This window comes from Pangasianodon hypophthalmus, chromosome 21, assembly GCF_027358585.1.
Source record: "Pangasianodon hypophthalmus isolate fPanHyp1 chromosome 21, fPanHyp1.pri, whole genome shotgun sequence".
Taxonomy (NCBI): domain Eukaryota; kingdom Metazoa; phylum Chordata; class Actinopteri; order Siluriformes; family Pangasiidae; genus Pangasianodon; species Pangasianodon hypophthalmus.
Genome location: NC_069730.1, coordinates 16362902 through 16378282, shown reverse-complemented (window position 1 = coordinate 16378282; position 15381 = coordinate 16362902). Strand labels below are relative to the sequence as shown.

General features: G+C 39.1%; 1 protein-coding gene across 3 annotated transcripts; it reads left to right on the top strand.

The window, feature by feature from the left end:
• Positions 1-1297: 1297 nt before the first annotated feature.
• atcayb (ATCAY kinesin light chain interacting caytaxin b) lies at positions 1298-13861 on the top strand. 3 transcript variants are annotated; one of them, XM_034314553.2, is made up of 13 exons: positions 1298-2316; positions 4854-4960; positions 6413-6462; positions 7094-7327; positions 7459-7629; positions 8442-8544; positions 8758-8889; positions 8996-9082; positions 9177-9275; positions 10356-10391; positions 10958-11002; positions 11159-11198; positions 12172-13861. In XM_034314553.2, exons 2-12 carry the CDS (start codon positions 4884-4886, stop codon positions 11190-11192), a joined length of 1068 nt encoding a protein of 355 aa, XP_034170444.2. In that variant the 5' UTR covers positions 1298-2316; positions 4854-4883; the 3' UTR covers positions 11193-11198; positions 12172-13861. The 3 variants fall into 3 exon arrangements, with proteins under 3 accessions (XP_034170444.2, XP_026780849.3, XP_034170447.1); XM_026925048.3 differs by having other exon boundaries at positions 1298-2335; XM_034314556.2 differs by lacking the exons at positions 10356-10391; positions 10958-11002; positions 11159-11198; positions 12172-13861 and having other exon boundaries at positions 9177-9279.
• The last annotated feature ends 1520 nt before the right edge of the window (positions 13862-15381 follow it).

The window sequence follows — 15381 nt, the reverse complement described above, 5'->3', positions numbered from 1 at the left end:
CTAAATTTAGATACATAAATATAAACTATGTATGTACTGGGCCATATTATTATCAATATATATATATATATATTTTTTTGTTTTGTTTGTTTGTTTGTTTTGTTTTTTTATAGTCCTCCTAGGCTTTTCTTGTTCAGATAGGGCCATGCATTTCTCAGGTCAGGATATGACAAAGAATTTTAAAATGTGCCTTTTCTTTCTTCTGGTTCCTCAGCTGATCTCCAACTCCATCTGGTGGTCTTCACAAGCAAAGCACTTTATTAGCTTCTGTAGAGCTCAAATGATTCCATCATAGCTCTGTTTGTACATTGATTCGTTTAGAATAAGTAGCAGAATGCACAGATTGGGGAAATGATTTAAAATCTGGAAAATGTTTATTCACGTATGCAGTGTCAAATGAGTTCTCATTTCTTCATTTGTTTTGACACTTATACAGCAGAATAGTCATCTAAATAATATAAAATGTCAATGTTTACATGGTTCAAACTACATAAATCCCCCCAAAAAAGCCAAAACCCAGAAAATAAGCCCTACAAGAATTTCCAAACCTTAACAAAAGAACTGAATAAAAAAAGATATTTTTAGAATCACAGACTGATTCCAGTAACCGTCTGACTGACTTCCACTAATGGACTCCATACTAAAGCTTTCAGTTCCTACAGTATCTGTCCTCAGGCACTGCATTTCATCCACACAAACTGAAAAAAGCTGAACATATGTTTTCCTCCTGCTTCCATTCATTTTCTTAAAAGAAATGCCTTCAGTGAAGTGGATGATGTCTGTTTAAAGGTTAATTAAATACATCTGCCTTAACTGATAATTATTCCAGACATAATTAAACATAACTCCACATTACAGCAGGTTACTAAATGTTAATATTGGAGCCCTGATGATAGATAAAATGTGATAAAGTGCCCTCTAGGGAGCCCATATAGTGAGAAATACAATGAAGTGGCTGTCATTCAAATGGAAACATGTAGAAATGCCCTCTAAGGTTCCACTACATGAGAGAAAATGTGATGAAGTGCCTTCTTGAGTGCATATGTGATGCAGTTCCCACTAGATCATAATAATAATGATTATTAACAAAAGTTTTAAATAAAGGTTATAATAATGGTTATAATTAATTCTAATTCTAACCCAATAATAATAATAAGAAGAAGAAGAAGAAGAAGGAGAAGAAGAAGAAACTTATTTATTTATTTATTTATATTTTCATAGCAATCATTTTTTATGCATACTTAATTTTTTATCCCAAAAAGAAATGGAAAAAAGAATGTGAACATATTCTAATTAATACACTATTACTCACACACTGCAGTGAGGGTGCAAACTACAAGATAAATGCACCATGGGAACTCAATTGATGACATCACTGAGCTGAGTTTGGACACCAAGCAGAGTGTCTCAGCCAGTGGCTGAGCAGGAGGGAATGTGGCTCATCCAATCACGGGGCTCTAGAGGCACAAAGACAACACAGATAAGACAGCTGGAGTGAGAGAGAGGGGACGGAGAGGAGGGTGTGAGGGAGGAGCTGGAGAGCATGAGCGCAGTAAGGAAGAGGCGGGTAGAAGAGGGAGGAGTTTGCTGTTAAGAAGTAAAAGAGAGAGAGAGTGATGCTGTTGCTAGGGAACAGTGAAAATGAGCCATCCATCTTTGGGAGCAAAAACACAGACAGGGTGCTGTTCTCCTAGCCTGGGAAAATAAACCCTGTGTTATTACAAGGTGATATTTCCTCGTTATGTAGTGAGGGAGAAAATCAGAGAGGGAGGAGAGAAAGCAGAGGGCCCAGGTGAGATTACGTAATCATCACATCAGCGCTTGGTGGTTGCCGGTGCAGAGGGATTGTATCTGTAGCCTGACAAGTTAACCACAATCCCCTGTGGAGATGAAGCGGTTGGACACAGAGCCATGCTGCAGGAGGCACAGGAGGCAAAGAACATCTGGATTCACCTCTTCTGGATGAAGACAGCAGTGTGTGGTTGCTGAACAGAGGAGAGCATCAGGAAGCAGACAGGATAGACACAGCACTCATCTTCTCACCCAGATACACACCCACCTGAAATCTAGCCGTGCCAGTCTGTCTGTCCAGTGCAGGAAAGAGAGAGAAGGAAAAAGGAAGAGAGATAGCGCATGTGACTTCCTCATCCTACACAAGTGAAGCGTTATGGATTTAAGCATGGCAAAAAAACAAGTCCAGGCCTGAGCGAGGGAACTCACACACACACACGCACACACACACACCCACACACACACACATACACACAAGGAGCAGCAGGAGAACAGAGAACACACAGGGAAAGGCGTATTTCTGGTGTGAGTATCCTTCGTGCAGGTATGTGTGTATGTGGTGTAAGTGTTCATCTGCAAATTGGGCAGCTTGTGTTTATGAGTGTGTGTGTGTGTGTGTTTATGTGTGTGTGTGTGTGTGTGTGTGTGTGTGTGTGTGTGCGTCCTTTGTGCCACTTCGTCTTTGATTACCTCACATTCACATTTAATTCAACTAATCTCCACTAGACAGCTCAGTTCTATTTGGCTCTTAAGAACAACATTAGAACTATAACATGAACTCATGGCCTATTAATAGCATGTGTGTGAGAGACAATGTGACAGGAGGAGGAGTAACTTTAACCCCCACACTGCTGCACAAGTGCACTCGTTCATGTGTGGGCCATCATTCATGAGCACAGCTGCTGAACATACTGCTGACATGACGCCGCTCCACGCTTACTAATCTCCTCCTGTTGATTAACATCCTGTGGACTTGATGATGAACAGCATGTTACATCTCAATCTTCTTCTTCACACACATCAGAAACATCCCAGTGTAGTGTTTCCACTTATGGAAGTCCAGACAGACTGAAATAAATCCTATAAAGAAGTAATTCACCACAAGGGTTAATTCATTAATTCAACCCTGGAGGTTTAAGATGCACATGCAAAACTACAAACATTTTCATTAAGTGAAATAAAATAATATATTTATTTATTCATCTTCAGTGAGCGCTTTCTCCTGGTCAGGGTCACAGTGGATGCAGAGCCTATCCCAGGATGCCTGTACATTACAGTGCTCCATGCACACACGCACACACACACACACACACACACACACACTCTCACACCAAGGGGCAATTTGAGTAGCCAATCCACTTAATGTTTTTTTTTTTTTTTGGGTGGTAAGAGGAACCTAGAGTAAACTCACACAGACACGGGGAGAACATCCAACACCTCACACCCAGTGTTCTCAGGAGAGGTTCTAGATCCATCACGACCCTGACTAGGGTAAAGCAATTTTAAAAATGATAAAAAGATCAAGGTCATATTAGTATTAGTACCCAGTTTCTGTTGTTGCCTGTTCAAGGTCATCTGTTGCTTAGTCTTGTTATGATCCAAGAATGTGAATGTGATCATGATGTTGGCTCAGTGGTTTTATTTAAGATGCCCAAGGCAGTGGTTTTATTCATCATTCCTTTTCTCTCACAGCCGACTCATTTAGCCCATCAACCATGACTCACTCTCACACTGATATTGTTCTTATCTCTAATTTCCATCTGTAGCCAGCTTTATAGAGAGCAACATTCACATAATTTATGAATATCAAATATTAAATGCTTCATTGTGATGAAACAATTGAATATAATAATGCATGTCAAACTGACAACAATACTGTAGCAGAGATATTACAGATTCATATTACAGAAGAGAAAAAACACTAATCTGTAGGAAGCTTTACAGCAATAGAGTGAGACTTCAGATGACTTTTAGTGATGAATTACTGTCTAATTCATCTTAAGTCATGTACAAGAACCTGATCTAGCACAGTGTGTATGTAGACTTGTCTAGTTGTAGATATGAGCTCATCTGCAAATATGGAAAAACACAGTGTGCATATGAATGTGCCAGTTGGTTATACGAAGAGTAAAACACTTGGGCATGTGCTGTTATAGGAAAATAATCATTGAGTGGCACAATGAGAATCAGAGTTACTCTTACTACCTTGATCTTGATTATTTTGTACCTTATATGTAAGTATATAGTGTATTATTCATTTTATACAGCCGCAATTTACCAATGATTACATTTTTAAATTTATTAATTAAAAAAATGTACTTTTTATCCAATTCTAGTTACCTTTAAAGTTTATAGTTACATTTAATCCACAAAACAAGTTAGTTTGTGTTTTCATTTTCATTACAGCAGGTATAAACAGTTGTTCCCTCACCAGGCTCTTTTTTTTTCACTCTCTTGTAGTTAATAATAAATAAAATGCAGCTTGTCATGTTACTAAGAAAGTGGGAATATAGCAGTCCTCTGTCCTGAAGAATTTCCCTGATTGTTACAAAGCACTGACACCGTAGACACCTTCCAAAAATGTTACATAAGCTTCTCCTTACAGAAAGCTTCACCAGATCAATATACATTTCTCTTTATTAAATAACACAGGTTTTTTTTATCTATCTGCCATACAAGCTCCTGTGAATGAGTTGTTACTATAGCAACAATAAAGTAGTATAAAGTAATAATGAGTGCATTGATATAAACTTGTGATTTGCCTTTTGACAGCCAGAACTACAGTCAGAACTGCTGTTATAGAAATTTAATCAACACCTTCTGACCAACCAAAAATCAAAAATCTAACAACTCTGTTGTATAATGAATATAAATTGATTATAATTGCTATTATGGACAATGTCTAAATAAATGCAGCTAAAGTATTGGTGTAATTTTGGTGTAATTGGTGTAAATGCCTTAAAGCAGATTTAAGCAATGATGAATACATTTTGTTATATGAAGAAAAGCTTTTGTGAATCGGGGATGAATTGGTGATGGAGTTGGTTTTGCATGTGTTGCAGTGTGACCTTCCTGCACCTCTGGACAGGAGGATGGGTACGACAGAAGCCACTCTGCGCATGGAAAACTTGGAGGTGAAGGATGAGTGGCAGGATGAAGATTTCCCACGGTAACCTATGTGCATTCTTTCGAAATCTTAATACAATCAATCAAGCGATTTCTAAGTTTACTGTAAAAGCTCAGAAATTAATTGTTTAGAATATTTTGTAAAGCTTCAAAATCACAATTTGCTTAGCTTCAGAGGATACTTTACCGTCAGTAGAGGTGTTAATTTACGACTCTTTACAAAATCCTTAAAAATGGGAGAGGCTTCTCAGTGATACGTCACTAGATCCAGGAAAACAGCTTAAAGAAGGAAAACCAGGATGTCTACTGTTTGAAGCCTAACATAGTGGTCCAGCCAGGATTTTTTTTAATTCATAAGAATATCCATAGTTACATTAACAAGTAAATACGCATGCAGGTAGCCTCTATATTTCCAATCACTACCTGGAGATGTTTTGTCATTATGTCTACTGTGTAGCTAACATTTGCTTAAACTCCTGAGTGTTTGGAGTCCCAGAGACCACAATGCTATATGATTTGAAAATAATTATAATCATTTCAAAAGGAACCCTTTTCCATTCACACTTTTTACATTTTTACTGACCAAATTTAAACTCCCTGTTCAGAAATTGAAATCTCTAACCTCTCTTATACCACATAATTATGCTAGTATACCAGTTTGCAAGTTTGAAAGTATACCAGAATGGAAAAAAGACCAGGTTTTTCCAGTCTTCAACTTCCAGTTTCGGTGTAGCTCTGATTCCTGTTCTGGGCTGAAGGGAGGGGAACCTGCTGTAGTTGTAGCCCATCTGCCTGCATGATTTTATTTATTATGATTGGCTGATTGGATAATTGCATGAATGAGAAGGTGTTCCTATTAAAGTGCCCAGTCTATAAATATGACATAATACATACTAATGTCAGTGCCTTGTATTGCCATATTAACATGCTTACTGTGCTAATCATTACATATATTATTAAGACATATGAGTATAGTAATGTTTTGTGTATGAACGAATGCCTAGTAGAGAACACACATGGGCAACTCTCTGATCTGACTTTTTTCAGTCTCTACTACAAGCCACCCTGATCCTTTATCATTAAACAGGGTGATATTACAGTGGTTAAAACAGTGCTAATTACAGAGAGAGAGTCAGAACGCATGTCACCAGAGACAGCAGCTACAATTAAGACTGCCAGCAAGCCTTAAGCTGTCTGCTCTTCTATTGTGCAAGCTGACAAACCTGAACACATCACCACTCCTCGATACACAAGCGCTCTGCCACAATGTGCCTACGGGTGATACGTTAATGACTTGTTTTCTTTCCACAGGGAGTAACTTCTTTAGGAAATGTCTACTGTGCCAAGACTATTGTGTGAATGTGAATTTGCACAGTGTAAAAAAGTGTAACTGTCTCATTAAAATGGATGCCATGTAGTGTGTAGTTCTCTGAAAAGAAGTACAGTGCATTGTTTTACACATCTTGCCCTGTTCCTTCATATTGTCCCTGTCCAGGCCTCTGCCGGAGGATGGAGACCTTGATGGCCTTACTGACAATCGCACATGTATGTAGCTTTAAAATCTTCTAACTGTGTATTCCAGATTTTATGCATTTATGCAAGCAATTTAGTATGCTGGTATGCAAGCATTCAGGTAGGCTAGTATTCAAGTATTCTAGTATGCATTTATAAAAGTAGGACAGAATGCAAATTTGTGAAGTAGCTCAGTATGCAAGTCGATAGTACACACAGTGGCTAGTACGCAAATAGGTTACTACACAAATGCAACTAGGCTAGTGTGCACATATGTAAAGTAGGTTAGTATGCAAGTATATAAATATGCAAATAGACTAGTATGCTAGTATACAAGCATGTAACGTTGACTAGTGTGCTAATAATCACCTATTCAAGTACACAAGCATTCATGTAGGCTAATATGCAAGTATCCTCGTATGCATGTATACAAATATGCAAGTAGGATAGCATGCAAATTTGTAAAGCAGCTTAGATTGCAAGTAGATAGTGCACAAAAACGAGCATGCAAGGAGGTTAGTATGCAAGCAGGCTAGTAGTATAGTATTAACAGAACTAAAGCTGTCAGGACCCACTGATTGGTCCATATATAAGACATTTGGCTTTATGGTTTCTGAATGAATAAAATGTGTTCATGTGTGTGTTCCCTCTCTTCATGTCTCAGCTCCCCCTGGCTCTCTGCACGGAGGTCACGGAGGCTCAGCAGCTCAGAGTAAGCGAAGGACACTCGTTGCCCCAGACATAAATCTGTCCTTGGACCGGAGCGAAGGGTCCCTCCTGTCCGACGACATCCTGGACACTCCAGACGATCTGGACATTAATGTAGAAGACATGGACACACCAGACGAAACAGACTCTTTAGAGTTCATCACCAGCGGCAATGAGTTGGAGTGGGAAGGTCTGTATGAAACAGTGGTACACCAACCAAGTATCCTTAATTAACTTCTTTTCAAGCTCTTGCATTTTGCAAACTTGAATTCCTACACCTAGGACGGCATTGTCATTCAACCCGTGACCTCTCTCCCACAGATGATGCCCTTGTGGCGCGAGCTAAAGTGGGTCCAGGTGATGGTTCGGGTCAGGGGGCTGAGGAGGGAGATGGGACTGCTCGCCTCTGGAGGACTGTGATCATTGGAGACCAGGAGCACCGTATAGACATGCAGGTCATCAGACCATACCTGCGCGTGGTCACTCACGGAGGTCAGTTCAACCTTCATCCTAAGGGAACTGTTCCCCCTGAACTGTGAGAATGAAATATAATATAACTATAGTAGTGGATAAATAGTATATAAATATCTATTCAGTGTTAGCAGTGTTAGCATAACTATACTCTCAGAAAAAAGGGTACTTTTCCTTGTCGCTTTCCTGTACCTTTAATATGTATCTTTCATCTGGAATGGTGGAAATAGTGTAGCTTTGATAAAAGAATTTATCTACATAAATGGACAATAATTTGTTTGTGAGTAACATTTTAAAGTTACACTACATGATGTACCTAGGTCAAACATACACAAAGGTACAAAAGCTGTATGCTTGAGGGTACGAGCCCAGCAACAAGGAATGGTACAGTTTAGCAGTTTAGTACCCTTTTTTCTGAGAGTGGATGGGAAGTCATAATGCCACACCCTTATCTCACCTTTAAAAAAATCTCACCTTTAATCTTACAACCTTTTTGTCACTAAGTCTAATGTTAAAGATAAATCGGATTAAAGAATGTTCCCGCTGGTGACATAAATAAACATGACAGGAAATAAGGTATAAGGTATTCCAAGACCAACACTATATAGAATGATATAAGGGTTAAATTTAGAGTTTTTCTTAAAACCTCATTCATTCATTCATTCATATCCAGTAAGCACTTTATCCAGGTCAGTGTGGTTGCAATGCTGCTTGCTGCACAAATGCTGTATTTCAAGCACATTACATCTACACTTTTGTTGTACAAATTTGTACTACTGTCACATGTGATCAGGTTGTCTGAAACACAGAACCAAATATTCTGCTTCCTGCAGGTTATTATGGAGAAGGTCTGAATGCCATCATTGTGTTTGCGGCCTGCTACCTCCCGGACAGCGGCTGTGCCGACTACCATTACATCATGGAGAACCTCTTCCTGTAAGCCCGTGCTCAAACACATCCGGAAAAAAAAAAAAACATCTGGCATGAGAAAATGTGTTTGTGAGGTGGAATAATATGTAGCTTAATTTAAGCTCAGTCAAGTAAAAGAACTAAACTCTTAACTTTATGTTAGGTCTGTAGAGTCACATTTGGAAGTTGTGGTAGTTTGGTGGCTTTGGGTGGATTTGAATATGTGTCTGTCATATGTAGATATGTGATCAGCAGTTTGGAGTTACTCGTAGCTGAGGACTATATGATCATATACCTGAATGGAGCAACTCCACGCAGGAGGATGCCTGGCATCAGCTGGCTCAAGAGATGCTACCAGATGATTGACAGAAGGTATTGATGTAAAGTGACTTCTTGTTAATATCCAAGCCTCTAGGGTTAGTACAGCTTGTTTTAACATCACTCTGATGGACATGTTGTTATATTCCATTATTTCAAGGTTAAGGAAGAATCTCAAATGTCTGATTATTGCACACCCATCCTGGTTTATTCGGACTGTTCTGGCCATCTCACGCCCTTTCATTAGGTGAGAGCATTTCTTTGACTAAATAATATAATTTTCTTTGTATCATTACTTTAGCCATGTCTTTGTTAACAAACAAACTCCACTCTCTGGCCAGTGTGAAGTTCCTGGATAAGGTTCGCTATGTGCAGAGTCTGGAGGAGTTGGCTCAAATCGTCCCTATGGAGCATGTGCAGATCCCTGAGTGTGTGCTGCAGTGAGTACTTATCATCAGCAGGTGGAGCTTCTGAGACAATCAAAAGTTTAAAAATGCTGCCAGAAACCTAAAACTGAAGCTTCATGATAGAAGGAGTATTGAAAGTCTGGTTCATAAGCCTCACTTCCTGTTGCCAGTTAGTTGTGCAATAATAGTTGATCACTGTTGGTGTATGTATGTGACCAGCATGTCCATCCCCCATCTTTGAACATGAACGTGATGTTTGAGCCACATGGCATGATGTACAGGGGAATTATGCCACACTTCCTCTTTGTACAATGTGACATGCACCTTGTCATGTTAATTGCCTTGCCATGATTTTTCAACACAGTTTGTGGTATCCAAAATTAATTCTCAGTTTAGCATCACAGACAACTTGGCATCATGCTGACCAAATTTGGTTTAAACCTTTTGAAGTTCCTAAGGAGAAGTATTTATAGGTTTGCTTCTTCTCAAAACGCAAAAAATCCAAAATAGTTGACTTCCTGTTGGGCAGAATTAATGGATGTGGCGTAAAGGAGACCCCTATGCCTTCCAAATTTGGTGCATGTTGGTAAAGCTGGATCCCCATGAATAAGAAAAAATGTCAAAGGGCATGCATCCAGACTTTTGCCACAACCTGACGACCACCATTTCTGATGTTTGTGCCATGTCTCATGAGTTTCGCTTTCCAAGCACCTCAGAAATGGCCAAAATATTCTAAACAAAAACTTCGTACTCTTAGAGCTAGGACCCTAAAAAGTTGACATGGTAATATTTAACATAATCCTACAGACTTTTATAGGCTTATGTGAGGTATGTGTGCAGCAATGTAATAAAATAGTTAGATACTCTACAATCAATCAGTGTAAACTGACCATAAGTCTATGAATATTACTACAATAACCCATTTTAAATGTTTTTTCCCAGTAGCATTCCCAGTTGTTTTTCCCAGTAGCAAAGTCACAAAGTAATAATGCCACTGAGAAATGAAAGACAGACTGGTTCATTTGAAGTGTCAACGGTCCCAGACAGCTGAAAAGTATAGTGGCAGTGGTGTGTGTCAGTGCAGTAACTAAGCGTGTTCCCTACTTTCCTTAGATATGACGAGGAGCATCCCAAGGCCCAGACAGAAAGGTAAAACTGAGGCTTGTGGGGTGGCATGCAGTCTGGTACTGCTCGAGTGTCCTCTAGCCTTTACAAGAATCTAGGAGCCCCTCACATTCAACTGACCCCTCATACAAACACACACACTTATTCCTAGGTTTGGAGTTTATAGCATTGCACGGTTCAGACATGCACCTGAATCAACTCGGATAACTTCATGAATTAAATCTTTTAAGTGTCTGCTGAAAAGGCAGACCAGGTGTAAAGAGCTACAGTCTCCTTTACTTATTATCATGCAGCAGTGAGAATTCACACTGCATGTTAGCCACTTAGATTTTATGCTAATCATCCATTGAAAATTATATTATTTAATGATTACTCCTTAAATATTATTCAATACATATAGCTAATCTAAACCGAAAGTGAGGCATGTATGTCAAACAGCATGTCCTGAGAGGTTAATAGGTTAAAAATGTAATATTACATTACATGCTACAGTATATACAGTAGATTTGGGCATCATATTGTACAATTTAAGAATAATAACTCTACATTTGAAGAAATAATTATATGTTTTTTCCTCTCTACCTCCATAGGCTTGTGGAAGAACAGAGACAGAGTGACAGATCAGTCCCAGAAAGGTGAATACACCTAAGAGATATATCTAAGTCAAATAGAATATTTTGCAAAGTATTTTTTTCATATGAAAGATTAAGTAGAGTATAATTATTATACTCTATGATTGCACCAGAGGACTGCAGCATGCATGTTCATGTCTGGTCCGTGTCATTTTGCAGGCCCACATCGGTGGCTGCGGAGGCTTGTCCATGACTTGAGGTAAGAAAAGTGACCTGTAACAGGAGAGGCCCACCAGCTGAGCCAGTTTAATGGCTGACAGTGAATATTCCATGTTAGGAGCGCACAGCTCCACCCTGAACGTACGAGCTACTCTGCTGTCCAGTGGAATTTTTTAAAAACTCCACTGTGAGGCATGTTACGTAAGGTACATCTGCTGCCCTCTTCAGCGCACCAGTCCTCCTGGTCTGATCAATGCTATTTTTACTGGCACATGGGTTACTGCCGATGCTTCAGTGATCACACACACGCTATCTTTCCACGCTATGTTTAGTGATTTATCATTTCTTTTCAAATGCCCTTCATGCCACACACCTGATCAGCACACTGGTTCATAAATCACACTCTTGTCATGACCCATGAGCTGCTATTGCAGCTTAGTTTAATGTCCATGTGACTTGTTTGAAATTTTTAGAAGGGCATATTAAGCCAGGTCATCGCTCTGACAAATGGATGAGAAATGGATGTAAGAGAAAAGCTCAGGCAAAAATGGATCAGTAATAACGAGAGTTTGGATTTGATTAATTAGCGACCACATAGCTGCAGTTTTCAAGAGAATTACAGTGTAACACTCTTCGTAATGTCATACAGTGATTGACTTAAAGGTGCAGTCAGTGATTTTGGTGAAAGTTACCTGAAGCTAGCAGCAAACAAATACAGTGTAGCTTCAGTGTACCAAAGGTCATGCCCCAAAATACAGGCGCATGATCACCCTAAACCAGAACACCTGCCACATATTTAGTTTTTTCCGTCTCATTTACAGAATCTGGGGCTGCCACATAGACTATTTTTTTTTTCTAAGCAGGTATTTTTTCAGCAAGTATTGAGTTGCTGAGAAGAATATCACACATCAACCCAATCTTTAATATACAGTATAATACATTATGATTGTTACACTCTTTACATATACATACAGGCCTGATAACAATAATGCTGTCTTTAACCTCTTTTGCAGTTAATCTTTTTAGCAAAGGACAAGGAGCTGTGTGAGCTTTCTTCCTCTAACACCAACATCTGCATCTGTTTTCTACAATCCAGCAATCCATCATCATCCTTCTCTCTGAAAAGGATCTGTTAAGAGACTTTATATATGCAATTACCTGCCACTTTACTCTACACCTGCTCATGCAATTATCCAGTTATCAGCCAACAATGTGGCAGAAGCACTGATCTGCTGATCTCCTGAAGGTTGAAGATTGGAAAATGACCAGGCGATTATCCAGTTTAGATGAACCTGTGCCCACTGTAACATCCAATTCCTGTTCTTGGCTGACAGGAGTGGGGTCTTTTGCTGTTTTAGCCCAATCACCTCAATGTTTGATGTGTTGTGCATTCTGAGATGCTTTTCTGCTCGACACGGCTGTATATAGTGGTTGTCATAGCCTTCCTGTTAGCTCGAACCAGTCTGATCATTTGCTTCTGACCTTTCTCATCAGCAAGGTGTTTCTCACAGTAGAACTGGCACGCACTGGGTGTTTTTTTTTTTTTAACTGCCATTCTGTCTAGAGTTCAATCAGTTGTGCATGAAATCCCTGGAGCTCAGCAGTTTCTGACATACTCAAACCAGCCCGTCTGGCACCAACAACAACGCCACGGTCAGTCACTGAGATCACATTTTACCCCATTCTGAGATTTGATTTGAACATTAAACTGAAGCTCTTGCCTTGTATCTGCATGATTTTATTGATTGGCTTATCGGATGATTGCAGAGCAGGTGTACAGGTATTCCTATTAAATTGGGCAGTAAGCATTTCTACTTTAACCTGGGGCATGACTCTTAATGTGAACAAAAGACACATTTCTGAAAATACAGTGGACTATATGTACTGCAACACATGAAAAAACTCAAGCAACCTATTTAAAAAGCACAAAAAAGTGACTTTTTACTAGATATCAACCCAGTCTCATCTTCAACCAGAAAGCATGGGGAACCTGTTTTAATGTTGCTAAGTGTAGGACCGCAGTGTATAAGTTATGTGGAGAAGCTCAGCATGGACAGCCATGTTTTTGTGTTGCACTGGTACAGTTGCACTAATTACTCTAACGTTCCATATTTAATAACATACACACAGTCAGTGGGTTATTATATTTTGTGCAGTTTATCATCATTCCAGACATCATTCACACCAGCAGAATTTTGCTACTGTAGTAGAAGGCATAAATGAAATCCAGCATCCATGTAAAATATTCTGTATACTGTAAAATAGTGTATGCGTCTGTTTTTTTCCCCAATGTACAAGTTTTCCCTTTATAGCAAAGGATAACATTTCAAAAATAACTCATTACAGGCTTTTATGCTTTAAAGCTGATATAGTAATGCATTCCTAAAAACAGGTCATGGGTGTAATAATAAAAATAAATGCAATAGTTCTCAATAGTGAATGTTAGCTTACACATATCTCAATAATATTCATTTCCTACCATCATGTTATTACAGGATTTCTAAATGTTTATGACGTAACTGCAGGATTTCTAAAAATTTCAAGGAGGTAACTGCAGGATTTCTAAAATTTCCATGATGTATCTACAGGATTTCTAATTCATTCCACTGATTCAGGAGGGATATTTTAAAATACTGTAGCCATGTTATTGTACATACTGATCATACTGTACAGTGCATTGTAAGTAAAACATTTGTATCACAACATGTTTCTGTTTCATAGATAAGGTTTTGCGTGAATGTCGTGACAATGGTTGTTGAAGTAGACATGACATAATAAAGTTAAATCAAACAAGGTATCAAACAAGGCGATCTGTTCCTCGTGTGCTTTAAAGCGTTCCTAAATTATGAAATCCCTGCTAGTAAAACCATTCTGATGAATCGTCAGGGTAAACATCATTGAGAGGCATCTATCAGTTAAATCCATTATCAACAAAGATGTTGCAAAACAACTTAGTCACGTGCTGTAGGTTGAAACTGGTTCACGCTGCTAGTTTATGAGTTTGTTTAGATAATAAAAGCAACTGAATAGTGGATGTTCGAGTGGGACGTGTCAGGATGCAAAGTCACAAAGCATAATATTAGCTATCAATGGTTGAGGCTTGGCTAAAGCTTTGTTGTGCCCTTCATAAAGGCACCTAACCCAAAGTGGGACAGTCCCTGTAGTTAACTAATTACATAATGACAACTAAATGATTTATGTAGATGTAATGTATTGTCACTCAGTATCTAGTCATATACTCATTCCATAAAGGACTCAACAATAAGATTTACAGTAGGTGAATAAAAAGCCATGTGGGTCCTATTGCCATCGTCCACTGGAATTCTGTGGCATGTAACTGTTGATCCGACTCTACAGGATGGGTCATTAGCAGAGCAAAAACACAAACCTGAACAATGTTATTGTCCCTTCATTGGTGCTGCTTTCTGTAAACAAAGTTGTTCTGCTCTGGTGGAAAATCGAAAACTATGAGGGCCATCTTTCTAATCATAATAACAACAATCTGTCACAATAGCTTTCAACACTGAGCAATACCCTGGACGATGACCTATGCTTTACTGATAAGATAATGCATTTGTTTTGCTGTTTCAAAACTACTTCAAGTACAAGCACTGATACACATATAAGCACTTTAATCAGTGATCCAAGGTTGTTGCCCTTCCCTGCTAATAAATCCACTGAGTGTCATAAATAGAAATAGTTTTACCACAAAGGAAGTGACACATGTGCTAATAACTCTTCTACCAGTTAGACGGGTGAAAGTGTTCCTATTATTTGCCCCTCTTGGAATCTGGGAATGTTTTTTGATCTAATTAGGAGCAGAAGACACAGTGACCTGGCCTATCACGTCGGTAATGACGATTGTCAGGTTTAACTTGCATGACCAGTCCGGATTGATCCCATGTCCACAAGCATCCTGTTGGTTGCATCAGCGGCATCTGTGACGCAGTGGCACCTTTTTTACCACCCAAATGCCCCCCACCCCCCCCACCCCATACACAGACAGTGGCAGAGTGACAAATATAGATCTGAGCCTGCTCCACTAACAGCCACATGGATCTTTTAACTTCTTGGTAGGGAAAATTCCCTCTGTGCCAGCAACACTTCCACCTAATTGCCTCTGATCTCTGGCTCGACATAACTCAGCTATAACATTTCCATGTGATATAGCTCACAAGAGAGCAGCTTCCATGTCTGAACTATACTGGGAAAGAAAATTACAT